Source organism: Pungitius pungitius, chromosome 8, assembly GCF_949316345.1.
Source record: "Pungitius pungitius chromosome 8, fPunPun2.1, whole genome shotgun sequence".
Classification (NCBI taxonomy): domain Eukaryota; kingdom Metazoa; phylum Chordata; class Actinopteri; order Perciformes; family Gasterosteidae; genus Pungitius; species Pungitius pungitius.
This window is the reverse complement of record NC_084907.1, coordinates 2292756-2320651: the sequence shown is the minus strand read 5'-3', so window position 1 is coordinate 2320651 and position 27896 is coordinate 2292756. Positions and strand designations below refer to the sequence as shown.

The window sequence follows — 27896 nt, the reverse complement described above, 5'->3', positions numbered from 1 at the left end:
CCAAGTCTTTCTGATTTGAGCGACATTAAAGTGTGAAAATATAGCGCTGCAGCCACTCTGGAACATGTAAGAATATATCAGTCTGCCAAAGCGAATTTGGTCCCCTCATCTCAGGTGAAATCTCGCCACGACACCTGAAACCAAATTTTGCCACGGTGCATGATAGATGATCCCTAATGAGACAAATGAAAGACTCCAATGAGTCTGATCGTGTCCATTACGCAGCTTCCCACGGCACAGCTCAATACATTTGACTAAATATGAAACGGAGTGCAGAGCAAATTTGATTATTTGAGATTTTAGCGAAACTTTCCATACACACCAGAGCATATGGATCTTTAAAAAAAAAAAATCCTACAAAAACCAATCGGCTTAATGGACAGAATTAGAGTGGTCTGAATCCAGGGTCGGATTAAGGAAAATTGTGTGAAATAAAAGAGCGAGTGATCAGGAAGGGCGGGAGGAGAGAGTGAGAGGGGGAGAGAGAGCGAGAGAGAGAGAGAGAGAGACAGCCTCTCTCAGCTCTGCTCCCCATTGTTTAAACCGGGAGGGAGAAAATAACACTCCGCTCGTTCCGCCGCCGCAGCGAGACGCGCTCCTCTTCGTCCCCGCCGATCCGATGCCGCGTTCCCGCCGCTCTCAACGTTTTATTCGTCGCCAACTTCTCCGATTTCCACACTCAGGACTTGAGCTGCATCATGAGTAGTTCGGGGGCGCCCTTCAATCGCATACCTCTGGAATGGTGGGGATTACACGGCCGAGACCCGGAGAGCATGTAAACGCAAATGGAGTTTGGGATTTATTGCAAAACAAGGGAAAGATGACCGTGTTCTCGCTGTGCCTGCTCCTGTGCGCAGACCTGCTGGATCTAGCCGTCGGTGAGTCCGACCCTTCGCCGTCACATCCTTTCCTTTCCGCGCACTGTGTCAGTGAGTTGAGTGTGTGTGTGTGCGTGTGTGTGTGCGTGTGACAGCGGGGTGCTCGCTGCTTATTAACAGGACGGCCGGATGTTGGGCGATCCGCGCCGCGCTTTCCCTCACGCCAACTTTCCGTGCCAAGCAGTAGAGGAGAGGAGAGGAGAGGGGGGGGGGGCGTGAATGATGGTCGCATTTAGCGCAGGCTGCGCGACGCGCAGTCGGTGCACGGGGAGGCTTAGCGGGAGGCCTAGTTGTGTATTAAGTGTTAATTCATCTGCATTGACTCTCACGGGCGTGCGTGACGGCGCCTTACTTCGGAGGCTCCGGAGCGACCCGAGCCGCGCCGGAGCGCAACGCCCGGCGGTCCGGTTGCCGTGTGGTTGCGCGCGCCACAACGCGCCAGCCAAGCGCGGGCTCAACAGATATTAAAGTTGTTGCCTTGAATAATATTGAAGTGCGGTTTTTTTTTTCTATATGCAGATATGTGTTTTTCAGTTTTCAGCCACAGACGCGCTGCTGCTGCTGCTGCTGCGCGCGCGCTGTCCTCTGTCGACGCGTTTAGATGCGAGGGGATGAAAAAAAAAAAACCCAAATAGCACGCATTGACCATCCCTCACGGAACATTAGCATTTGAAATAAAAGCCGAAGCGTGCTCTACAGGGCTGGCTCTTTAATTTTCGGAGAAGGACTGAGATGTTTTACTGCAGTTTGAGGGACGCCGGTAGCGTCGAAACATACAGAACGGACAGCGAGGCAGTCGGTTCTTCTCAGATGTCACCTGTCCTCCTCCTGCAGGACCTCTTTGCTACTGGGAACAGTGCCGTTTTGTTTCTCTACACGGTGGATTTCGTGATGCGTTGTGGGCGCGCACTGCGCGGACACGAGCAACATGGAGACAGGGCTCACGGTCAGACCTCGTGTGGGGCTTCCAAAGACTCTTCAGAAGAGAGTTCACCTCAGAGCAGCACGCGCCGCCGGTAGCCCAGGATTTGGTTGTTCTCAAGTGGTTTTGACCTTTGCTGACCCACATAGAAAATCGTTACGCCATGTTGGGCTTAAAATAATGTGAAGTGCTTAAATTCCTCCTGTTTTTTTTTTCTCTCTTCAGAAGATGCTGAGCCGCACTCACAGGCCTCATGTCGTGCATTTAGGACTGCCATTATTATCACTACTATTGTTATTATGGTATGTTAGATTTTCTTCGGTTGGATGAGTGGCCGTGCAATCGTTAACATCGATTGGCTTGTAAACAAACAGTGAAAGGCAGAATCAGGACGTGAGTTGTAGTGACTTTCTACACCCACCCCCCCTTTAAGTGGTTTAGATTCAAGTTTACATTTTCCTTGTGCGTTTTTAACAAGATGAATGTGTCTCTATTCTTACGATAGATGTTGTCCCCCAAAGGGGGGGGGGGGGGGGCTGGTCAGGATTCCACTGTCATCTTTCTCTTGAAATTCTTTCCATTTTATTATTTTCCCAGATGGCTGCTTTCCTTTCAGCAGTGTTTTAAAAAAAAACGTTCAGGATCCCATTTTTCAATCGGCCTCTTTGATACCGAGTCGACTTGCGGCTCCAGTTTCGGCCGGCCCTGAGGTGTCATATGGACTCGGGCTCGGTTCCCACGCGGCTCAAATCACACGTTTGCATCTCCCTTCGGGGCCCCCGGGCGCGTCTCCCCGACCGCATTCGCGGGACGTAGCCGCGCCACAAGCCTCCGGTGCACCCGATTGACCTCCGTGACGCCGGCGCAGAGGATTGATCTCACGAGGGTGCCTTCTCTGGAGGTCAAGGCTCCACGTGGAAATCCATTCCCATCACAGCGAGCAGAACAGCGCTCGGGCCCGGATCCGCCACGATGACTTTTCACTCGACGCGTTCAGGAACATCTCACATTGCAGGGGCAGAACACTCCGACATCTTGTTTCACAACTTACTCTCATCGGCTTTGACGCCAAGAGTTAAAAGAGCAGACCGTGGACCCTCGTCGTTCCTCATTATGAGCAGAGGCACATCTGACTATCTGCACCTCTAACGCCAACAAATGGCTTCATTATTTCCTGTTTCTAGCTTACAAAAAGGAGAAAAAAAATGCTTCGCAGTTACTAGAACAAAGCTGTTAGCTCTGAGAAACATTCCGGCACATAAAGTCAAACCGACAACTGATCTTTTGACATTGCATGCTGACTATAAACTATTATAATATATGCATCAGATCACCGTCATCTTAATATTATGAAGACTTGACTGCTTAACTTGACACAAAAAAGTCCCCAAAACATGTGTGTGTGTTTCTGATGCTAATCACGAGACTTTACAGTTCAGTTTGATTCATGACTTCTCGTTGGGGAGAAATGAATAACACCCTAGAATTGAATTGGGATGAAATAGTTGAGTTCTTCCGGGCTCCGGTTGGAGGGGATGGGCCTTTTCTCCTGGATGCGAGGGTATGTTTTAAGTGTTGTTTCGGCAGCTTTGATGGGTTTTTGTTTCGTCCCTGCGGACTTCCCCTCCACCGTCTACCGAGAAAGAAAATAAAGAATCCATTGTAATAAATTGGCACAAGGTGGTAGTGTATTGCTCTCTGTATCACAATGTAATTTAGACTTGCTACGCAGGGCATCAGATATCCCTCAAAGAGATTAAGAAATGCAGATAAGTGTTCAGAACTGAATCTTTCTCTCTGGTAAAAGGGACCATTCTCTCAGATCAGTCTAACCCAATAGAAATATATCCCCAAAGCGGCATCTCATTCCTCTTTTCACAACAATCTGTTGATCGTTTTACTCGGTAATACTAGAGATGTCCTACATAATTCTTACTGAAGGTAATGTTTTTTTCCTGTTTGCTCTTATGGAAAGTGACAACTTACATCGTTTTTCTAGTCTTCCCTGAGGAGCTCTAATTGATACATCTTGTTTTGATCTTTTCCCAATTAGTGGTGAAGTCATGAAAATACATCTTTTATGCAAATGTCCGATGTGAACCTGTGAGGACTGCGGTGGAGGAGCCCAGCGGACGGGACCGCGGGCTCCTGTGATTTGAGACCAATAGATTTTGGTCTGAAAGGAAAAGGAGCAAAATGAACCACGTCCATGTTCGCTGGGTCAAAAGGTCAAAGAGATTCCGAGCATGATGGAAAGGCCCCTTAAACAGACACTGTTAGAATGCAGACAAAGGGAACATACATGATTTAAAAGCTAGTGGGTGGGCCAATAATCAATAATAACACAACATGCCTGACGGAGACCCACCGTGGCCTTTATGCCTTTGCATTATTAAACCCTTCTGGTCCGCCTGACGATTCATCGCCTCGATGGCGACTTCCTCACAGAACCCTTTGGCCCTGGATGCCGGCGGCACCTGACCCGCGGCGCCGCTCATTGCTGCCACCGCGGCGGCTGGTCTTCACTCACAGGAAGTGGGAATCATGCCGCTATCTGTCTAACGACCCACCGGGCCTCGCACGAGCCCTGCAGCTTTCAGCAGTTACATAAAATGATTATGCTCAGATTAGAAGCACTCCGCATTGTTTTTTGCGCCGCTGCGATTTGTCTGTTCAGTCGTTGTCACCGTTGTTTTCTTCTCACAAAGAAAAAATGCATTTAACTGCATGTACTTTTTTTGTAAGGACCACCTCACACATATGTGCTAATATAGTATACTACTCTCAAGATCACGGTAAAAGTTGTTTCCCCCCCCCTGTTGCGACAGCACACTTCTTATATCACCATGTCCTCCAGTGGAGAGGATCTCGTTTGTCTTAAAACTCTTTATCTTTTCTATTGAGTTTGGGATTTTGTAGAAACATACAACCTTCATTTCTTTCCCTTAATCAAGAAAAAATGAGTCCCGCTTATTTGGACCCAATGAACTGCAACATAAAGTCCCTGATTGACCTTTCACACTAGTTTAGAGTACAAGGTGCTGGAGTTAGGGGCCTCAATGGCACACAAAGGTCACCTGTGTGTAATAGCTTCGCGGAATAAGAAAGAATATATGGGACCATTCCTTTACGGCAGTGACCACAGGTGTATAACTACAAATGGTCTCTTTCAATGATCACCTTCAATTAAAGTGTAATTTGTTATGCTCACCTTTCAGCCTGGATCTTTTGTAACTCAAAAATCCCATTTAGTCTGATGAAAGAGCCATATTAAAACTTGAAACGGCTTTTGTTGAATGGCGTCGGCCAGCCCTGTGCACGTAGACCCCCGTGCCCAAAAACGGAATAGCTCGTTACTGAAAAATGAATTCAAAAAGGTCCTTGTGGTGTCATTTAATCCCTTCAGGACGCCATTGATGAATGTTTGTAGTTCATTATCTGATGATTTAATCAAAGAGTTTTTACTGTAACAAGGAATAGAGCATCTTTGGCTTCCGCAATGTGAAACGCGTTCATGAGACGGATGACTTGATTGGATTGGATTTCTCAAAAGGGGATGTGGCTTAAGGGGACATAGTTAGACTCCCTCCCTCCCTCACCTGCGCTGTTCGATCAGAGGGGGGGGGGCGAGGAAGCCCGATTCCAACAACCCGACTGCATTCATGCAGGGATAGAGCAGCCTTTCCTTCTCCAAATGAATGAAATTCAGTTTTCCCCGAGCCCTTCCCCTCGGAAAAGGACTTCATCTAAATTCCAAAGGCAAAACACAGATATACCCCAGATGAACGGATAATGATGCAACTAAATGTCTTCCACTACTCCACGTGTTTGACTAATAAACCATCTTGTCTTTTCCCCGGTTAACGTGGCACAAAGTAGAAGACGAGTGTTTAATGAAATCAACGTTATGTCCACGTTACCGTTCCTGTCCCCTTGGGGCCCCAACACTGCACCGTGTTCACAACCCACAGTTCTGCATATCTGCTGTAAGACATTTATTTTTAATGTGGGCTTAGCTAGTTGCTGCTGATAATAGGACCAGTTAATGTAAACTCCCCGGTGGTTTAAGTGTTTCTTAGAACAGAGAAAGGAGACATATTTATTGGTAGTAGTGCCGATTATTCTGTTTCATAATAATCCTGTCGTGCTAATTGAACTCGTTCTGCTATTATTTACCAAAAGTCAGGCACTTGTTCTACAAATTTCCCAAACAGCAGGTCTGACACCATTTCACACCTCTCTCCCATGCATGCATGCATTCGCTTTCCACATTGAAGGCGTGGGTGTTGGTCCTGAAAGACATTCCGGCTTTTGGTTTCTTCAAAGACATCCATCCCAATTGCGTGAAACCCAGAACTGTCTGAGACGGCGATAAGCCACATGTGAGAGGGTGACATATTCCCAGCATTAGCATACACGCCAACTATCTTTTCAGGTAAATGGGTGAAACCAAATCATCTCTTTGACATTCTGGATTTGTCAAGTGTGGCGTCTGCTGTAAACCAGTTATAGGAATTTCATTTGCATAATTTATTAACAGCTGGCTTCTTCTTCTTTGGAGTTTGCATTCAGTACGGTTTGCTGCCTGGTAGCCTCGGGCCCGGGGGGGGGTGGGGGGGATCTCAGCGGGTACGTATTCCACAATGCAAACAATGCAACACATCTGTAACCACCATGACAAATCTGTCCTCCCCTGCTGCGACCAAAACAGCCACTTGCCTGGAAAGTGGTACGAGGGAAGGGGGAGGGGATGAGGGAAAATACACACTTCCTTTTGCAGATGTGGCTGAAATAGCAGAATTTTTGTTCTGCAGCAGTGCTCCAATTTTTAATGTCTCCTTTTCAGCAACAGCCTTTTCTCCGGGGGGCGTTATGTTTGGGGATGAACCATGAATCCGTGAAAATGAAATGTCCGCCCGCGTTCAAAGTTGAACTGATTAGAATGAACAAAGTTTAACAAAAGAAATCATATGCTTATCATGACAGTTTAACAAAAATAGGATAAAATAATAAATAATGTGCATATTTGTCTTCTTGTTCAGGGGTGGGAGTCACCTCTAGATTCCCGATATGAATAAATAGATTTCCGAGATAATTTGAGACTCATTCAATAACCTTAAGATCTTCAGGAACAACCCGACACGCACCGCTAAACCCTACTGTAACACCCAGACCGGGGATTTTGGTCACAAAGTGATTTTCTGTGCGTCTTCTGTCAATCACCCTTGCCTCTCGTTTCAGACACCGCCTACCTGTGTGCCGCCGCCCCCGTGATTACAAGCCCCACCCTTATTGTTTACACCTGTGTCTCGTTCCCCTGTGTATTTAGCCCTTGCCGGCGAATTGTTCTGTGCCAGTTTGTCTCTTGTCTCCCATGAGCTTACCAGCGATCTCCTCCAGTGTGCCTTCCCGTGTTTCGAACCTTTTCTGTCCAGCCGCAAACCTTTGCCTGCCGACTTGGATTTATCTGCCTCCTCTGTCTGATTACCCGTGTACCGAACCTCTGTCTGGATTAAATACAAGAATTGCTCCTAACTACCGTGCGTCGAGTCTGCTTTTGATTCCAGGTCCTTGTGGCCCTAGCCTCCCTGACACCTAGTTTATACACGCAGACGCATACGCCCCTTGCTGCCTTTTCGCCCCCCCTTGCGTGCTGGCGTGCGTCGACCCATTTTTCCAGACTATCGTCAAAAGCTTCGCGAGCTCACGCAGCCCCCAAGGCTGTGATTGGTCTGCTAACTGGCTCACATTTCCGGTTCCATAGCATATATCCGCCATTAATAAAACAGATTTCTTACGAGAGAATGAATCAGTTTGAAGAGTTTTTGTCAGAAGAAATCTGTAAATATGACCACCGATACAACCCGTCATTAGCGGACTGTAAGGACGCAACGATGGCGTCCTCATAGTGGACGTAGGTTTGCCGGTTCGAAAGGGAGAACAGAGTTGTGGAGTAAAATACGGGACAAATGTGTCCGCGAAAAAAGAAATGCGATGAAAAGCAGCAGCGACGATTTACGGGGTCAAAAAAACGTTACTCCACCTAGTGTTCTGGAGGTGAATTGCTTTGCAACACGCGCAAGCCTTTTAAAAATCATGAATTGACGCAGAAGCGCGTTCCAGCCTCTAAGAGTCCTCTGAAGAGCCGCTTGTACCAGACCTGCACACAATGCTGTCATCCGCATACAAACGACATTTTACGTTAACGCACGCATTAACGATCCAACGGCAAAGGCTGTGATTGCGGGACGACAGCTACAGGCTCGGGGCTACGAGGTTCAAACGGCACAGTGAATTCCCTCCCTGCCCCCCCCCCACCCCTCTGAAGTCCCTCGTACGCTGATGCATGCTGGCTGGCTGGCTGGATGTCTTTGGCTTGCGTGGGAGTTTAAAGCAGCCGGTGGTTTCCAAAGATATGAGCAAGAGAAGCTCTGCTCAGCGAGGTCTCAGAAGGAGGGCGAGGTGCGACGCTCCGGTTCGTGATCTGCACTGGGAGTGTGCCGCAACCGTCTCCCTCAAATTAGCAGCCAGGATAGGCGGCGACTTCTTGACAAGCTTCGTCAGCAGCTTTGGTTTATTTCCCCCCCCCCGGCTTTTCCCCCCCCCACGCCAACGTGAATGTTCTTATCGTGTTCAAACATGGCTGCGTCTCTGTGTCCCAACATTAGTCCCCGCGTTGAAGACTTTGAGAAGTGCCGACGTACTGTACACGACACTTATCTCTGCATTCATAGTTCATCACGGGGGGGGGCTTAAGCTCCCAGGAGTATTTTCTGCTGTGCACAGACGATTCCTCATACACAGACATCCTCATTCTCCGCAGGTGGCTTTATTTTCTGCTAGCGATGAGCGATTTTTTTTTTTTTTAAAGAACCCGCGCAAGTGGAATTCTTCAACACTGTCACTGTGATCTCAGCTTGAATAAATAAAACCCCGTAGCCGTCCTTGTGGTTTTATGTTCTAAAGAAACATGGAGGGGGGGGGGGGGGGGTCAGCGTAACTGTTATTAGCAGTGAAATACATTAAACTGCAGGTGAAAAGTATACAACGTGGAATGATTACAGTTGAAAGATGTCTGATTAATTATTTGATGATTATATGACATTCATCGTCAGGGCAACCGTTTTGGTTTGACTCCCGAGTTCCTGAGGTTTAGACGTGAAAAACAGACAGGGGGGGGGGGGGGGGGAATCTCTAATCTGCACATTGATGCACTCAATGAGGTGGGGGCGGCGCTATGTGGGCTATACGCGCATCCAGATTATTTACTCCCTACGAGCCTCGGGACACGCGAGCCTCCGTGTCACTCGTGTGGAAACATCCGAGTCACGTGACCCGCGCGCCGTACGCTGGGTCACAGAACCTGCCTCTGCACACGGACCACAGCGTGCATCGGACGCCTTACGTCACGATGGGGCTCACACGTGGCTTTTCCTGCTCGGGGGGGGGGGGGAAGAAAACAAAGATATTGTCAGGGAGCTGCTGCTCCTCGCCGTTGGTTGCCCTGGTTTTTGTTTGTTGGGGCCCGGAGGAACGGAGAGTTTCCTAAAAGTGGTTTCATTCTGGGATTCTGTTATCTTTTAAAACGCAATCTACCCGAGGCGTCGCGCCAGCATGAAGTTCCAAGCTGTTTGCTTAACCTCAACGCCGTTATCTCGCCGTGCGAGGCGGGCCTCCATTCTCTCTCTCTCTCTCTCTCCCCCCCCTTTTCACTCCAGTATGTCAAAGGTGGAGGAGCAAACCTGTCCGGCTGCGTCTCTGTTAGAGAACATGCTTCTCCTTATGTTTTAGCCACAAGCAGCCGCTGGTACGAGGTCTTGTCGAGATCTGTTGCTCCGTCGGAGAAAATTACAATCAAATCAGGTTTGGCTGTGCTTGTTCTAGTGTGGGGCAGAGATGTGGAGACCATCTGCTGCGGCGCTTTTCAACCCGGCGCCGGAGCTCACGAATTGTGAACCCAAACACATCCAGCTCGTGTTGCCCTGCACCACAAAGGCAAGACGGAGGCGTTTGAGTAGATGCTGGACCACGGGGGTTGAAGGGTGATGGGGAAAAAAAAAAAAAGGGGCTCGAATTAAATTCCCTGGAACATGTCAAGAGCAACTAGGTTGCGTCGTCACTTCATGGCGAACGTTTCGCAGCGGTATGGGCGGTGTGTTTCGACCGCCTCAATGGCCTCAGAGCGAGGGTAGCTTCAGCGTCTCAGCAGTTCCATCTGTGTTCATTCATCACGTCTTAATAATCCTCAAATGGTTTATCGGACAGATGTCCAATTATCGTTAAAACACAGTGACCCACATATATTTTCCTACCAACAGATATTTAATTCATTTTCAATTTTAGACATTATAATTCATTTAGTGAATCGCTTCATGGCAAGTGTTTTGAGTTTTTTTATCCCCAAAGAGCACGAGGACTGGGGCCTTTTTATTTACTTTTCCTTTCCTTTTCAGCAGGTCTATAAATATAAACTACATTTACAGAAACCACATTGGAGGTCACTTCCATTTCTCTCAACTGGTCCAAGTTTTCATGTGAACTAAGACCACTCTCTATAAAAAGTCTGCCCTGCCTACTTTGGCTGAACAGCTGCTTTAATGACATTATCACTTTGAGAAATGCATTAGGTTGTTAAAGTCCCAGTGACCCAGAAGTTGAGACTTTTTTACAACCAAAAGTTCTCTTTTTATCCTTTTTTTTATCCTTAACGCTTCGGGGGTGAAATAAAACGGTGCCCCAAAACAACGCGATTTTGAGACCACGGTTGGAAATAGCAGAGCATCTCCCCGGAGACACCTAATTGTCTGAAAGTGTTTGGGATCCGAGCGGCACTCCTTCTGATCCCCCAGCTTCCACGCCCCCCCCCCCCTCCTCGTTTTCCACTCGTCAGGCCTGCGCAACGTCTCGGGCGCGTGAATCAGAACGTCGGGTCTGCACCTGTTTTGGCAAAAGAACCGTCAGCGAGGTTGAATTGAATTGCCTTCCTGTCATTTCGGCGGTTTGATTTACGCACCCACTCGGCTGCTCGGTTTCCTCGCGCCGCCGCTGCCTCTTCCAAGGGGGGGGGGGAGTTGAATGTGAGAGAAAGCTCCCATTAGTCCTCGTCACAGACGACTGAGCAGCGGGCCGCATCCTGCAGCCGAGTGAGACCTCCGGGGGGGGGGGGGGGGTGAAAAGGAACGCCAGGATGCCGTCACATTTGAGATTCAATAGAGTGTACTATCTGTTTTCTCTGGCATTTTATCTAATCCCCCCCCCTCCCTTTTTTTTCTATGCAAATCTAATGAATACGAATGCACCAGCCTGCGCGTTTGCACTGTAGCGGGGCTAAAGCGAGACGCGTTCACTTTGACTTCATTGAAATTCAGTGGAATGTTCTCAGATGTCGGACATCTGATGCCACAAGAACAAAACCCATGTTATGTAATTTAAAGCAGCCCCGTGTTGCGGTTTTAGTTCTTTATTTTTTGGAGCCGTACGCGCTGCGCATGAGTCACTGGCGGCTTGTAGCGTTGCGCTGCCACTCTCCCTGTCATTTGGTTTAAGGGAGGGGGTGAAGGTCAATGCTTTGGATGACAATGACCATCGTGGGGGACACTTTTCCAACGTGTGTCTTTTTTTCCCCCGTGTGAATAACCTACTTCTGACGAGCTGGATCCTATGAAATTGGGATAATTCTTATTCGAATAACAGCACAGTGTGAAATGGACTAATCTGCTCCCCCCCCCCTCCCCTCCAGAAAACAGAATCTTCCCGTGTGTTTGTTTCTCTCTTCTGTCCCTCCATCCCACCCCCCTTCAGCCATTCTCCTGAAGGGACCACATTCAGAAATGACTCCTGTCAGTTATACGTCTGCGATGGTCATGATTCCTGCTATTCCAACCGCTCCATCTGCAGCCACACAGCGGCTGAAACTAATTCCATCATTTAAGCCCCACCCATGAGGAAAGACATCAGCTGACGTAGGGATTATACTCCATTAAGCCGGGGACCAAATCCGTCTGAAAAAACCCACTGTTATTCTTTTATTCACAACGCGCTGGCGGGGCGGATCGTTAGAATAACTCCGGATGCTCGCTGGAGGTTTCGAGCACCACCTGTTCGGGTCAACTTCACCTCCACCTCCCGGCGCTATTTTTCAATCGCACAGTTTTGAAAAAGACACACCGAGATTCACGGCGAAAAGCAGCAGGAAACACCTGGAGAAAATCCCTTATTGAAGTAATCGAGTGAATCACGCAGAGTTTGAGGCAGTGAAGGAGGACTGGAGGCCGCCTGCTGCTTCACCTGCAGCACGTGGCGTGAATCACGTCAACGTCAACATATGCGCATTTACAGCCAGCTACTTAGCCACAGATCTCAGTTTGACTCCATTGCATGCAAGCAAATTCATCTTTTTTCTTCTTTTTCATTTGGCCGTCGATGGTCAGATAGGATTGTTTATTACTGACATTGATCCGATTTAACTTAACACTGAAGGTTAAACCCCCGTTTCTGTCCATGTTCTGTTTAAATTATGATTCAAGTAGTGCTTGACGAACGCTGTCCTCTTCAAATGTCATTTCTCAACCAATGTGGAGAACGGGAGATGCAATTACGTTTCCTTGAGTCAAGTTAAGTTACATGCACTTCAGCAGTAATTCTAATTTGAGTTTGTACTCTTCTTACCAGCATGTTTACTTGTGAGGCTTCGTTAAAATGGAGAGTAAATTGCAAATCCCTTTATCATAATTCGTTGTTTTATAAAAGGATTTTGCATGATAGAAATAAACATGAAATACTATGGATCCAATGTTTGCATGAACCTTTAATAAATGAAGGTACTGTACATGCAAGACAAATTAATTAGTTACATAGACTACATTAAGTGCAATAATTATAATTACTTTTGTTAAATACCTTCAAAAGGTTTTATCTCAAGCTGTCCCACTGTTAAAGTGAATTTGTTTCACCATCTAAGGGACACATTGCACTGGTCAATGCTGATGTGTTTACCTTGCGTAATGAAGTTGAATATTGAAGGTATTGCAGCGTAACGCTTCAGTATAAAAGGGAATCAGAAAGCGGTGCATGGGGACAGGATTACACCACGTGACCACAGTACGCATTCACAGCCCAGTAAAGAAGGTCAAATCCTACAGTGGATTAAAAAATGAGAGGTTGTCGAGGACATAAAGTGATGAGATGAGAAAAAAATGAGTGGGTGTGATTATGACGAGAGTCGCAAAGGGAGTGACTTCATCTCAACCGTCAGTGAGGTGATTGAGCGCTTATTCACTCAAAAAACAGCACACCATCATTTTGCAAAACCAATATTGTGAAATTAGATGCAAGTAAATACAATGTGTGATAATGTTTCAGTAATGACCCATTAACAGCTCCGTCTGCATATTTGCCTCTTTTTAAATAAAGATTTTCATTCAATTCATTTATTCATTATATGGAAATAGTTATAGCAAATAGCTGGAGAACTAATCAAATGTAGATTCAACAAATTGAAGCAAAGGCCACTGCTGAATGAACAGAAGTATTGGAGTGTATTGCAGAAAGCTTCCATTAATAATTTAATAAAATGTTAAAGAGAGGACCAGGGGGTCCTGAAACGTGCACATCGTTGGTCCTCAGAAATACTTACAACCTCCGAAAAAAATATGTTCCTACACTCGTCCGTTACATGAGAAACATTAAAGAAAGGAAGCTCATGCATAATTGTTTTTCTTTTTGAATGCTTCTTAGCAGAGGAATGAAAGGAGAAACAACTCAAAATGTCACATTTCTTAAATTGATCCTTTGATATTGCAATATGCCTTGGAAGATGTATGTTGTGCGGCTTACAGTCTTCTGAGGAATATAATATCATATGTTCTATGTAGTTTATTTAGTTCTTGATTGATATTCATCGAACGTCATCTCGTTATTCACAGTATAATGAGGATGTCCCCCCCTGAGGAGGAAAGACTGAATCAGTTTGTGAAAAAGCTTAAATCAACTTGTGTTTAGTTTGAACTCTTTTGATTTTGTTTTAGCCAAAACACTCAGTTGTTTTTTTACTAACATTGTGAATCCCTTAAGGATCAGTTAATAATCAAAGAGCTTCTTGGATATGAGGGCATCGGAAAACACACATGGGCCAAAAATAATATATCATGTTTTCATGGGATCTATTTAATAGAAAACAGTTCAACATCTCTTCCCTACGTTATAAGTGTGTATTGTTATCTTGTGATTCCTTGAGTCACAGCCGCTGTACCGATGCTGCCCCCCCCCCCCCAAAAAAGCCTCTGGAGTATCTTTAAAACTAGGTCCTTCATTCCGTTTCTTTTTTCCTTTCCTACATTGTGCGGTAACTCCCACTGCATTCATTTTATGTGCAACAGAGGCCCGAGATGTGCAGCGTTTTAAAGTGTCTGCGTAGCTCGTTACTCCATTCATGAGAATTTTCCATTTTTAGTATCTAAACGGAGTTTTTCGGGCCGCTGTTGGTGGATTCCACCGCTGCCTGTCAGAGCTCTGCCTCAGTGTGCCCCGAAGCAAGTCTTTTTGCCTAATTAGCCGCTGTCTTGGTACATTAGATGTTAATTTTACACTGAATGTCAGCACAAACACCACGAACGATGTACAGTATGGCCTTTCATCTCCGGTTCTCCTTGGTGGTGACGGGTGCGCCTGCCGCGTGCTTCACCCATGAGCTCCATCAGCGCTCCTCTGCTCACAGGTACACAGTAAAAAAAACTTAAAATTAGTTCATTGCAACAAAACATCAATTTACGGGAATTTTCCTTAACAAGTTTACAGAGAAACACATTCATTTTATAGATTTTACCTGTAGTATTATGAGAGGCAACCACCAATCGAGAGTGACGACGTGTGAAGGGAACCTGGCTCCTCACGATTAATGAACACCAATCTGCGGCCTCTCTTGATCTGGCACCTGCTTCGGGATCCGTCTGGAATCAAGCCGCCGCCGCTCGCATCGCTGTCGCACACGCAGACTTTTGGAGCTAACCCCGCGGTCACGGCGAGTTATCCTTATCAAGTGCGCAGAAATAATTAGCCCAAAAAGCCTCTGCTCTTTCATCTCGCTCTCCTCTGAAGCCGCTCACACACTCCGCTCGGCGCGACGCGAGCCACAAAGTAGTTTGTTCAGTGCGAGGCTGCCAAACCGAAGGCATGCAGATGAAAGGCCCCGTTAAGGAGAGTAGAACAGAACATTACGGTTAGGTTTCCACAACACGACGAGATAGCGGCGTTCGCTTGACTTCTTTGGGCTTTTATTCGGCTCCGCGCGCGTTAGCTCGTTCAACGCCGCGTTCCAAGGACTCTGCCCGGACATCGCTGTGATGCACCAAGTCAGGTGAACGAGGCTGTTTGCTATTCAGGGGTGAAGGCTTCCTCACGCCACGCAGAAGGTGCACTCGCAGTCCAGCCACTGAGGACCGCTTGCTACTTTAACACCACCTACATCAGACCTACAGCCCCGTTTAAAGGACACTAAATAAGCACCATTCTTTGGAATCTTTCTCAGTCTAAGTGGTTTTCATTGTTGCTAGTTAGTCTCCTTGGCGAGGACCTCTTTCTCTTAGAGAAGTTGTCTCATCGAATGGCGTCCAAGTCGGTGCCGCACAAGTGGTTTTCATCTGACAAACAGGTTGTCGTGCTCCCGTGAATTCAGAGCACATTCTCCCTGCTTGGTATTCTTTAGGACGATCGCGGCGCGAGGCGCTGGACGGGGCACGTGTCACTCGGAGCGATGCGGCGCTTTGTTGCCCGTCTCCCTAAATCGCTCCCCTATCACCGCGTGTGTTTCTGCTTGAACAGCACTCAAGACAAAACAAACCAATTGCTAAGTGCTCCGCAGCTAAGAGTCAGCAATTGGTAATCAATAGAGATTCACAGGAGAACTTTTCCCAACCATCGGTGCGTGACATCGGCGCTGCCACGTGACATTGGCACTTGGCATCGGCACGTGGCAGCGGAGTTCGTCTGTGGGGCAGTCGTCAGCCATCGTAACCAGGCTGCCGGGGAGGGGGAGGGGTGGAGAGGAAACACGACCCCCCCCATTGCAGATTAGTTAACAACACAAAAGTACCCGTGTAGCACAATGGGGGAGCTGATGTACACGAAGGCCACAACGGGACTGTGTTAAATCAAGTGTATTGCCGCTCGACGTGTTAATGAATGTTGCGACCTGTTGCAGGTTTGTCGTCATCTGGAAGGTCGGTGAGAGCGAAATACGGGGTTTTCCGCACACAGCTGTTTGGGGCGAATTGATTAAACGCTTGATTAAAGACGAGGCGGAGGAGCCTGATTCCAAAGCACATGCAAATAATTGTGTTTTTGTAGATCATTGCCTGCTATTTACCTTTTTCTCCGCGGTACGCAAACCGTATATTTTATAAACATCCCGCGGCGCGCCGACGGACACGAAATCAAGCGCTTCTCATTTCTGAGCAAAGTTGTGAATCAACGATCATCAACACAACACAATCTCAGCCAATCAGGTGTCATTTATATATTATCAGAATTTGCTCTAGCAAAGGCCACGGCATGTGATGTGATGTGACAGTAGGCAGACTGGGGAAGCCATGGCACACTGTGTCAACACATCTGTCCCATTAGCCAGATGTGTTGGGAAAGAATCACACATGTCCAACGCGAGCAGCGTGCTTTTTAAATATGAGGAAAACATTCAGCGTTATTAATCATTTTGGGGCATTTTTAACATTTAACTGGTAGATGTCCGTCAACGTCGTCTGAGACCATGAGTGACCTTCTCAAATCTTTAAAAGCAAACAGTATTTCTTGGCAATGTTTCACATCATCACTGAGCGACTATTTTTTTATAATTTCTTTTTTTTTAAATTAATTTGCCGTACACATAATTTCTGTAACTCCAACAAATTGTGAACCGACACGAAAGCCTTTTTAAAGTGACGATTTGTCACGCTGCTTCAAGTATCATATTTGCCTTTTTGACTGCCTCATCATTCCGGCCTGAAGCCATTTTGAAAAATCACTTTGATATGCGTTAAATGGGCATGGATTTAAATGCGTGTGTTCTTCCGGCAGTGCTTTTTTCACATTACGTTTTTTTAAGCCACCTGATGTAATGGCGCCGGTCAGAGACGCTGATCTTCGGAGGACCATTAGCTCTAAAGCGCTGGTGTGAGAGGAGACGCGAGGAGCTCGGAACCAATGAGACATCATTCCACCAACTGAACTAATGAGCTTCTGCTAGATCACGTATGTTGATACGTCGGCCTTATTTAGCACACTGTGTGTGGTTTTTTTATATTTTCATTGTTGTCATTGTTTGAAGAGCGCTGCTTTATTATTATTATTTGAAGGCGTTTTTTTTAAAGCCACAAAGACTCAACATACATTTGAATTCGAATTGCCGCAGGACGACATGAGGTTTAGTGTGTCGCTTTCATTCATTTTATTTTATGTTTTGTAGCTTTAACCTGAGTAGTAAATGATTGTCAGCTGGAAGTTTTACAATAAGTGTGCAAAGGAATAATGTTTCAACAAAGTAATAGACATATTTTAAGGACAGTTGTTGCCTGGATAGTTCTATTAAATTTATCCTTTTATCATCACGGGCATTTATCATGAATTTAGACCTCTGGGTTCCAGCAGACCGGAAGAAATAAATCGGCCGTCATTGTCTTCAGGTCTATTTGGATTTGAGGCATTAGGATGCGTCCGTGGCTGCAGGGCTGCAGAGCCAAACAGTCCAGGGGCAAAATGGGGGCAGGGTGATTTAACACGTTAAAAAAAGATGAATCAATAAACATAGAGGCTGTGGAGGAATACTTACCTCCTGAATAACCTTCCGCATCCCAGTTGATGTATTCGTTTTTGGTTCCCATCCTACTACGCAGATGTCTTAACATTTTGATACGGCGCCGCGGTACTTTGGCGGACAATAAGAGACAGTGTGAATAATCCCAAAATATCTTTAGGCCATGATGGAGATGGATTCGTCTGAAACACAATGTTTAATGACTCATTATTGCAGTCAGCCACTGAAAATAGATGAGATAGACATTTTATCCTGATTAACGTGCCTAATGGGTTTGCCCATAAAAGCAAACTGTTCCTTCAGTGATGCGTGCCGAGTGTGTGTCTCTCTCTCCCATCTCCAGGTCGATAATGCATACACTAATCCATCAAGATTGACAGTGATCATTAGAATAATAAGGAGAGCAGATAGTTGAGATGAACTCTCTTGGTGGCGGTTGCCAGTGAAATGAAATTGTCTGAGACACGCGGGCAACCTTGACAAGCAGAAGCCAATAACTCGGCAAAATTCCCCCATTCATCCCCGAAAAAGGATGAACTTTTTTCCCATTTGGAAATAGTGGAGATGTATTTTCTATTTTTTTGGAGGCATTGTTTGGACTCAGCGGAGGCGTAGAGTCACGGCTGAGACTCCATGTGTGCTAATGCGCTACCCCTCAGCGATCTATATTTACTAAAGAGTTATCAAGCCAGTGCTGAAGGCATAAACACCATTTGTTATGCAGGTAGCGGGGGGGTGGGGGGGGGGGGGGGGCACGAGGTGCATGTGCTGCGGATCTGTGTGAGAAGGTCGCTGTGTCTGATGTAAACGGGTGAAATCAAATATGCATGCGCCTGGTTCAGAACCATGTGCGAAGACACCGAACAAACATTGATTCCTTTTGCTCCAGCGTCTTGTTAAATATTAGCAGGGCGGCTCCTCCCCGCCTCCCCCAGCTATGAAGAGCAGAAGAGTATTTTATTTGGGAAAATCATCGCCATTGGCAACCGCGCTTTTAGTCGGATTCAGATCAATGCTGATTTTAGCTTCAATGTTTGAATAGAGCCATCACATCCGATCACGACCCCCCCCCCCCCACCCCACCCCCACCCCCGGCGCACTGCTAGTCAGACGGAAACCGCGTAATCAGCGGCCATTCATCTACCGAGCGCTCGGGTTGCGAGTGACGCCTGTCGTGACACAGATGTGTAAATGATCGGCACAGTAAGGAGGTGAGATACTTTTGGGTTGCACTGGAGAGGCAAAGAACAATGAATAATGTACGATATGTCATTGACACGTGCAGCATGCACACTGCAGACGTGTCTCCTGCCTCACAGACACCAGAGCCGCTGCACGGGGCCTCTTCAATAAATAATGATATAGTGTTATAAATAATAATAAAATATTAAGATGAAGCCCTTTTTCGTAACAATTTGAATACTGTCTTTGTATTTCATTGTCCTATATTTTCATGCATTAGCATTAATGCTCCCATATCCATGAGTGACACGTTTCATATTGTATTTGTTTGATTCATGGGCCACATACTGTACGTTTAAAAGGCCCACAGCGTCCGTCAAAGGAACCCAAAAGCAGAGCGGGACTCAGAATGATGGTGACGCAAAGGTATTCACTGGAGGGGGCGAGGTGAGGAGGGCCAGCTGGTCGGGGGGGGGCAGAACAAAACCAGAGTCAAAAACAAAGTAAATGTGCAGACAGCCGGGTCAGAAGGTCCTGCTCTTTATCCCGTCCTCAGGTGTGTTGGACAGAGGCCCCGCAGCTCCTCCCACCAGCAGGACAGAATTTATAGATATGATGCGCAGCTCCACTTTGGTGCAATAAACCACCCCCCCCCCCCCAACCCCCCCGCCTCGTGAGCCTTTTCCATGCGCTGTGAATCGGCTTTTCTCGTGCTGCCGATTCATCAGGAATTACGCAACGTAACATCCATCGTGATGCTGTGGCTCATTTCTGGTTACAAAATAAGCATCTCTCGTCTCACGCTGTTTGGTGGTTTGGGTTCAGAGGCCGAGGGTGCAGCTACCTAATATTTTTTCGTGTGGTGGTTTTTTTTTTTTTCAAAAAGGGTGAAATTCCTCCTTTTGGCCTCGCGGGTCGAGGGTCAAGAATACTTCTGGATTCACATGTGTCGATCTCGGGCCCCTCATTTGGAATACTTCACCACCCCCCCTCTCACTCTCCCACCAACGCATGTCCAGTGGCGCCCGGGGGGCCCGCGACCCACTCAAATTAGAATAAAAACAAACAAAACAATCGCAAAAAAATTCATCCTGTGATTTTATTTTGAAGGGTCGTTTTTTTTGCCGGCTGGTCGTCCATGTTTTCAGCAGCGTGTGCCAGGTTGGGTCAAACCATTCTGATATGGGGGGAGCCAGTGGTTTTTTAGGATAATTAAACATCCTGCTTCCCAAAATGAAGCCTTGATAATGTTCTGATCAGTTTATTGAACGGTGCTCCGTCAGTACAACATGTAACCAGATGCAGTATTTGATGGTAAAATAAAAGAAACTACTAGACCCATAAAAAGGTGCTTCTGGTCTGTACCAATTACCTAGTAATAAATCTGCACCATGGAATAGTGATTCATCTCACAGGCGAGGAAGGAGTGGAACATTGACCTTAGTCGGAGCATCATTCAAGAACGCAAACTTATTTTTCAACTAATTTTTCACATCTGCTCCGGAACATCCCTGTGATTTATTACCACAAACCCTTCTAAAAGTCAATGACGACAAAAAAAATGTCAAGCTCTCAAAAAAAAAAAAAAAGCGAAGAAGCCATCTCCTCATCTGTCCTCACTTCTCCCAGCGGGTGACACATGCTGCTGTTGTGCCACCTCATTAGACCACGGAAGTGGGAGCGGCTGTCGAAGGCGCCGCGTGCACGCCGGGGGCCGGAGGACGCGCTCGTGTTGGCGCCTTGTCTTTTCGCTGTGTGTGACTTGTCACCCACTTTGGATTTGAGGCATGTCAGTGACCCCCCCCCCCCCTCCCCTCCCTCTCCCCCCCCCCCCCCCCCATCTGGGAAGGATCACATCTTCAGCTGCCTCCGTCCCCACGAACACGCAGCCCGAAGAGGAGAACGCGACCTGATTGATTGGCAGATATTTGCGTCTGGTCTCGCGCCACTAAAAGTGTCCCAAAGTGTTCCAGCCCATTAGCTTTACTTAAGAGCGATTTCCTTGGAGGCATGTGGGGGGGGAGGAGCAGTTTTTTTGGCAAGTGAGCGGGGATGTCAGATGACTCAATTAATCAATCGCGCGGGGGGCCAAATTGACAGCATTTAGAGGATTCGGTTTTTATCGCAGCTCGCCTGCTGTTTCCAATTTCGTTTACTTTCACACCTCGAAAAAGCGCCTCGAATCGCAATTCTAGGAAAGCGGCGTTTTCCCTGCATGCATCCGGGAGAACGCAAGAGTTAACCCGAAACCCCCGCACACGTGTCCCTCTCTCTCTCTCTCTAACAGACGTCGCTCTGCAGTGTGGCCGCCGTTCAAATCGCACCGCTCACCGAGCCGATGCCCTGCAAATGCGGGGCCCGCTGAAACTAATTTTGCATGGTGAGCTCCAGTGATTAGTCACCCCATTCGTCCGTTTCAATGGAAACCTCAAGCTCACCGAGGAGCGACGCGCTGACTGCGTTCTAACCCGTCCCTCAATTTACCCCACAACTGTACAAGCTGATTTTTATTACTTGAGGATATTGGTCGTCTCGGCTGGAACAACAGTGCTGTCCTCTTGACTATTTTCTTATTTTTCCTGTAGGTGAATATACTGCATAAAAACAACCCGGTTCCGTCATCTTTTCAGCATGCAACTGTAATACACTATGGACTCCTGCTCCAAACAATGGATTATTCTACATGAGTCATGAGCCGAATCAGACGGCTGAATCCATCACGGGGTTCAAGTGACCGCTCTCTTCCTCCAGCTTCTGCTGGCCTTGATGCTTCTTCATGCCGCCTCATAACTTATTTATCCTTTAATGTTCAATTCCCACTTCTAAGGCCACCCGTCCCTTTTCTCTTTTCATAGCCTTTGGTGTAAAGAACCTACTCTTAATGTAGAGCATTCAACAGCAACAAGTCATTGTTTTGGATGTTGGATGAAGATGCACCTTGGACATATGGTGAGGAGAATGTCTATGTTCATCCCTAATTATGTAAAATAATGTAGGTTAATAGGCTGTTTCCATGTCTACAAGCCTTTTCTATTTCGCCAGAGAAAAGCTCAGCTCTGAGTGACGGGTCTAAATATCACAAGCTGCCAGAGGTCTTTTACACTTCCAAATATGATATTCCATTCACAGTGTACTGGATGAACAGCATTACAAGAGAAAGCTTTGACAATACATCTACAGGAGAAAAAAAAAGCTTATAGCCCAAATGATTTTATATATAGCTATAATAATAGTAATAAAACATGAATAACAACTGGCGCCCGGGGAGTGAGGCTTTCATGCAAACCTCACAGCTATCCCTGACAACAGCTCCAGCTGAAATATGTCCCCCCCCCCCCCCCCCCCCCCCATGGGCCCTTTGGATGTGAAGGTTCTCTCCTGGAGCACACAGAACGGCGCCGCTGCCCCGACGTCAAGCAGAGGGAGGCGAAACGGCCTCTCGCGTCTATTCATCTTCCCCAACAACGGCGAGGCCTTTCCCCCCCCACTCGTTAGAGCTCCACTTACGCTCTAACGAGGAAGCGGGAGGCGGGGGGGGGAGGAGAGACGCGCACACACAGCGGTCGCTTTATTTTGGTCTGAAGGTGACCACGTTATTTAATGGAGGCCGCGCCACACGCGCTTGTGATCCGTCTCTCCGCCGAGTTGTTAAGCTCTTCATCGCTTTGTCTCTTTTAAACTCACCGTCTCCTTGTCTCTGCTCTTTGGTTCTCTCTCTCTCTCCCCGCCCCCCCTCCCTCCTCCTCCCTGTCATCCAGTCACTTGCGCTCCCGCCGTCTCCTTCACCGGAGCGGAGGGCGCGCGTTTGGAGCGCTTCCTGTCGTGAATAATGTGCATCTGCTGCAGAGGTCAAACGGAATGGGTTTTGCGAGATAATGACTGGAGTGATGGTACCTGGGCGCCACCAGATTGTGGGACGTCTGAGCTTGTCATAAAACGGCGGGGGGGGGGGGCGCTGGATGCTCACTGTGTCCTTTTAAGCATCGTGAATGTCGCGGAAGGCAATGTCAAAGATGATCCGGTTTCTCGTGCCGCTACCTCCGTCTGACACCGACAATCTCGTTCTAATTTTTGTCTTCATCCGAGCAGAAAAAAACAAGCCCCCCCCCCTGCCCCCACCCCCCCGGTTCATCCCCAGGTCGTTTACGAACTCCATCTCTGGCCGAGCGGCGGCCATCATCCCGCGTCACATGCCGCTCAGAGCTGATATTTATTGCACGTGTCTACTCGTCATTGAACGACTTTGCTGCCCCCCCCCCCCCATCCCGCACTGCAAAGTCGAGGTTCGCTCCCCTGTTTGTGTCCCCCCCCCCCCCTGTCAGGATCTTCTCCTGATTTACAGCCCCATTGACTGTTTCCACCACTGCCTTCCTTACGTTACGTTAAAAAACCCAAGGAAACATCACAAGTTCGGGGCGGGGGGGGGGGTAAATCAGGTCTTCCTCCACATTGCTGCTCTAAACACAGAGTTTCAGCTCAAATTGCATCCCATTAAAAGCCAACGAGCCGTTGTCACATTAGCAGCGGCTCCGGACTTTGACAGCTCGCAAAATAATCCATTAAAACCCAGGAGTCACTGTGATGTGTTTGTAGCCGGAGAACAACATTCAAAATGGCTATTCGGGACACGGGGGGGGGCTTCACCTGTCACTGGGAGAGAGAGCGGGACCACGTTAAATAAACAACTTGGTGAAAAGACGAATGAATAAGTGAAATGTCCGTTCAGACAGCTGCATGTGAACCGTGAATGTGACGAGTAGAGCGACTCGTGGAAGAAGCAGGTGGAAAAGAAAAGGCGCTCTGAGGCCGGTGGGGGGGGGGGGGGGGGGAGGCCTTGGTTCGCTCCGGCACCGTGGCAACCATCCCCGGGCTGCGCGACCGTGCTCTCTTCAGCGTTTCAGGTTTTTGCGCCTGTCAGATTCAGGGAGGAAGGCAGATTTAATGGTGCAAAAACAATCATCTACACATATTATGTTGTGCGTGAGTATCTTCTGCTGCATCTTTGCTTGAGGAAAAGAGAGGGGTGGGGGGGGGGGGCTGAGGTAAGGTGAACTGGGTGTAAGGAACGAGTGAAACAAGCGCGCCGTGGTCAAAATGTAACGGTCATCAAAAACAACCAAAAAGTTTTAATGTCAAAGGCACGAATCTCCTGGCAGTCGTCAATCTGCAGCTCCTGCAGAGCGACTCGGCGTAATGTTGTTTTCGTTTGGACGGTTTCGTCAGGGTGGCCCCGGGGGGGGGGGGGGGGGTGTTAAGATTCACCGAGGGGGGGACCGGGTCCAACTTTCGGAGGAATAGCTGCGACAGAAAGTGTGCCGTGGAGGAGGGTCGGTCCCACGGGATCACATCCCCGGGGGGGGGGGGGCGAGTGTATTTTACCGCTGGCAAAAAATAGAGCCGACTGCTAACGAGGTCCATCTCCCGAAAATCTGCCACATGCTCTTCTCCGTGCCGAGTAGTCATCTGTCACCGAGGAGCCCTGTGGATTTAAACCCATGAACTTCCACTCATTTCATTCGAATCTGGCCCTCATTTGATGCATTTCACCTTTAACCTCCATACGTCCACGCATTGTCATCGGTCAACATGGCTGATCAAGCTTTTCTGTGTCAAACGCTCACTCCACGATGGAAGACATTTTACTTTAGTTTGGAACGTGAGTCGCGTGCCTTCGCCAGCAGCATTTGTGCAAACACGTTGCATCTTCGGCATCTGAATGAGAGGAATGGGGGGGCGGGGGGGGGGGTTCGAGCCCGTCTCGGCGATCAAGGCGAGGTGCGGATTTACATGAGAATCCGGCGTGCCGCGGCTCTCTGGAATGAGCTGCATTAATAATTTATATTGTCGGATCTATTAACTGAAATGATGTATGTGGGTTCTTTTCACAGCCAAGGTCAATTCAATCGGCTTTTGAATCAGTTGTGATACAGCTGTTCCCTCGGCAAGGTCTTGAAATGCCTCGGCTTCCAATGCCTCCCTCCCCCCTTCCCCTACCCCCATCCCTCCGAGGACTTCAAGAATCATACGGACAGAACGAAAAGCGCCACTATCTCCTGCAGAATTTCAACAAAACCGAATCCGCTTCCCCCCAAATGTGACTGACGGCGGCGTTTTGATGGAACGGTGACGCGGGTCGGGGGCCGGACGTTCGCCTGCGGATGCTCCAGTGTCCCGTGACGGCACCGTTAAAGGCCTCCGGGGGGGGACTAGCTGACCTTGTGGACAGGTTCAGGGTTTTTGCCAAGGATGCCTCTGGTGCTCCTTATATAGAGCGCTTTGCTAAAGTGGGCAGCCTGAGACAGATGAGCATCCTGATGGGACCCGGGGTGACAGCAGGGATGTCCATCATTTAGCTTCATGCTCTTCACTACTCTGCCCCGACCCCCCCCCAACACGCCCTGCGGCCAGTGATTAAATAATCAAACTAACCCACAGTCCCACACAATATGTATAGAGAAAATAATAAATAAGTAACAAAATACAAAGCCACAGCCCTGCTTCTCCTGTCCTCTTTACGCTGTTAGTGGGGGGGGGGGCGGCGCTCGTCCTTCACAGCGGTGAGTGGCGGAGGCACGTGGCGCCGGCGGCAAGCCCCGACGGGGGGGTTGGGGGCGGTTGCCGTCGCGACCTTCCCGGCAATTAGCGCGCTGCGCAGAATCACACGACGCAACAGCGCGCTCGCTCATACGGAAGCTCTCCTCTTTTATTCATGGCGGAGGGATTCAATAATTGAAACAAATGAGATTATCACTGACACGCAGGACACAGAATTGTGCGCACAAACACGGCCCAGTATAAAAAGTCGGGGGGGGGGGGGGGGCGACGTAGCGCCGCGCGGCCCTGCGCGCCACAATGGCCGCCCCTCGGGAGCTGTCACGAGTGCTGTTGTTTTTTGAAGTGGTAAAAAGAAAAAAGCTTTTAAGGCATTTTCTTTTGGCCAATTTGCAGCGTCACTCGGCTGCTGTCCATGTGCCGATGATCTTCATCCTACGTGAAGCCTCCTCTGGAGCCGCTCTCGTTGAGTCTCACAGCCACCAGGCTTTGCTTTTTTTTTTTTTTTTTTTCTCCTCCTTTCTCTGAGTCATGCTTTTACTGAGATGAAAATACCCGACGTGTCCTGCATCCTGCAAAGCGCTACGGTAACAGTAACGGCTGTGAGCGACCCAGGAGATGGGCTTTGTTTCACCACACGACGCCACGCGCTGCACACAGCGCCCGGCTCCTCATTTCTGCTCCGTATCCAATAGGATACTTTTGTTTCTTGTGCACAGTTAGCGCACGATGCACCGCAGGGCGCAGTGAGAGAGAAACAGAGAAGTCACCAAGTAGACATTTTGCAATAAACATAATGGTCCAATTAATTAATTAATAACATACAAATTATCATCTTTAGCAGTGCCAGCTTGGTTGGCAAATTATGTTACCAGTCAGAATTGATTTGCTTCATCAGGCCACCTGTGTTGGGAGATTTAACACAACATTCTTTTTATTTTCACCAATGTGAGTCTTTGTGTGTTTAGAAATGGGAAAATAAATTTTTTATATATTTTTTTTGGAGGACCACTTATCTGCTCTGAAATAAGTGTATCCTAACCCGTATATCATCGTTTTTTTCGAATGCTTTCCTTCAGGGTCTTAGAGTTGAATCTACGTGTGACAAAAGAGGAGCAACATTTTGCGCTCGGTGCGCACAGGAAGTAAAACGCAACTCGATCGATCTCTCGAACCGCTCCTCTCCCCCCATCGCAGGTCACCACCGTTAACACAGTGACTCTTTTAGTAACAGTGTGAGGGGGGAGATGTGCATGTGCCTGTGCAGCTCCATTCCAAAATGGGGGGCCTGCTGTGAATACCAATACTCCCCACTTCCCCTCGCTTAAGACGAGGGTTAGCCTCTCTCTCACTCTCTCTCTCACTCTTTTCTTTGTCTAAAGCTCAGAGAAGGAGATGAGAAAAATAGAAATGCTAAATTATAGGAATAGTGGAGGCGCATAATGGAGGTAGGGAGATCTGATGCAATTGTCGGTCATTTTCTTCCTGTCCTCAACTCCACGTCTCCGGACTCAAGGAGCAGGAGCCGAAGTCCATGAAGAACCTCGGAGTTCTGCAGCAGCCTTTTTGGACACACGACTTATTAAAAAGGTTCTTGTGTCCTAGAAAGACGTTGCCGATTTCGATTTGGAGTTTCAAAGAGTAACAGATGATCTTAACAACCCAGGTTTTTGCGGTTATTTATTAAGTTCTAAACCAAATAGAGCATCCGTTGCCTCATCAAATGATCAAAAAACAATTGAAAACAAAACATTTAAACTGGATGCAAATTTGTTCTAACTGACAAATCAAGGTTTTCAATGTTGATGTTTTTCTATTTTCTTTTTCTCGTTTAAATCATCAGTTTTACTTGTAAATGGAAAGTCACAGATAATTAACATTCAATTAATTTAGCTGCCGTAGCTTTTAGCAGCAAAGTGAAAAAAAGACAATTATGGAAATTGACATGTTTTTTTGCCGATTCCAGCACATTAGTCTTCTGAAGATGGATTCCATACTTTGAGCAGCTGAAGCCTGTTTGATGTACGTTTCAGCGGCACAACGATCCACAGATTCTCTTTAAAGACTCCGACGGGGGGGGGGGCGTCGACGTGATCTACATCCTTATATTGCAAACCATTGTTTACCGCTGTGTCAATGCTCTTTAATCCCCCCCCGTCCCCGGAGCCAGTGGAACATTGTTGTCGGAGACGGATGAGTCACTTGACCTCAATCCACCTAAAACAGATGTTTCATCATCAGCACGAACGCCACGCCGGAGGTAGAGCGCTTCAGAGGGATCCTCCGCTTCCCGCCTCATGTGGTCGTAGACGATCTCGACTACTGAGCCTTAAACGACGGAGCAAATGCTAATTTGTCAGCGTCCAAACACGTCGGCGCGGCTTTTTGCACCAGATGCCGTTTTTTTTTTTTTTTTGGGACCCAGTTGCCCTTTTAAAGCAGGCTACTGCGAAAATTCTCGCCGAAGCCGCAGCCTGACCCCAATGTTTCCGGCAGAGTGCACCTGCGTGTGCGGGGGGGAGGAGGGGGGGGGGGGGGGGGGGAGCGAGGGAGTCAA

At 47.8% G+C, this 27896-nt stretch overlaps 1 protein-coding gene across 2 annotated transcripts in view; it reads left to right on the top strand.

Annotated features, from left to right (window-relative positions):
• The first annotated feature begins 478 nt into the window (after window positions 1-478).
• igsf21a (immunoglobin superfamily, member 21a) overlaps window positions 479-27896 on the top strand; it is a 107819-nt gene continuing 80401 nt past the window's right edge. The window contains exon 1 of one of the 2 annotated variants that reach the window (XM_037489945.2): window positions 479-878. In XM_037489945.2, the coding sequence (XP_037345842.1) occupies window positions 740-878 (139 nt within the window). In that variant the 5' untranslated portion in view covers window positions 479-739. The remainder of the gene's footprint in view (window positions 879-27896) is intronic. The other variant, XM_037489946.2, reaches the window with a different exon arrangement.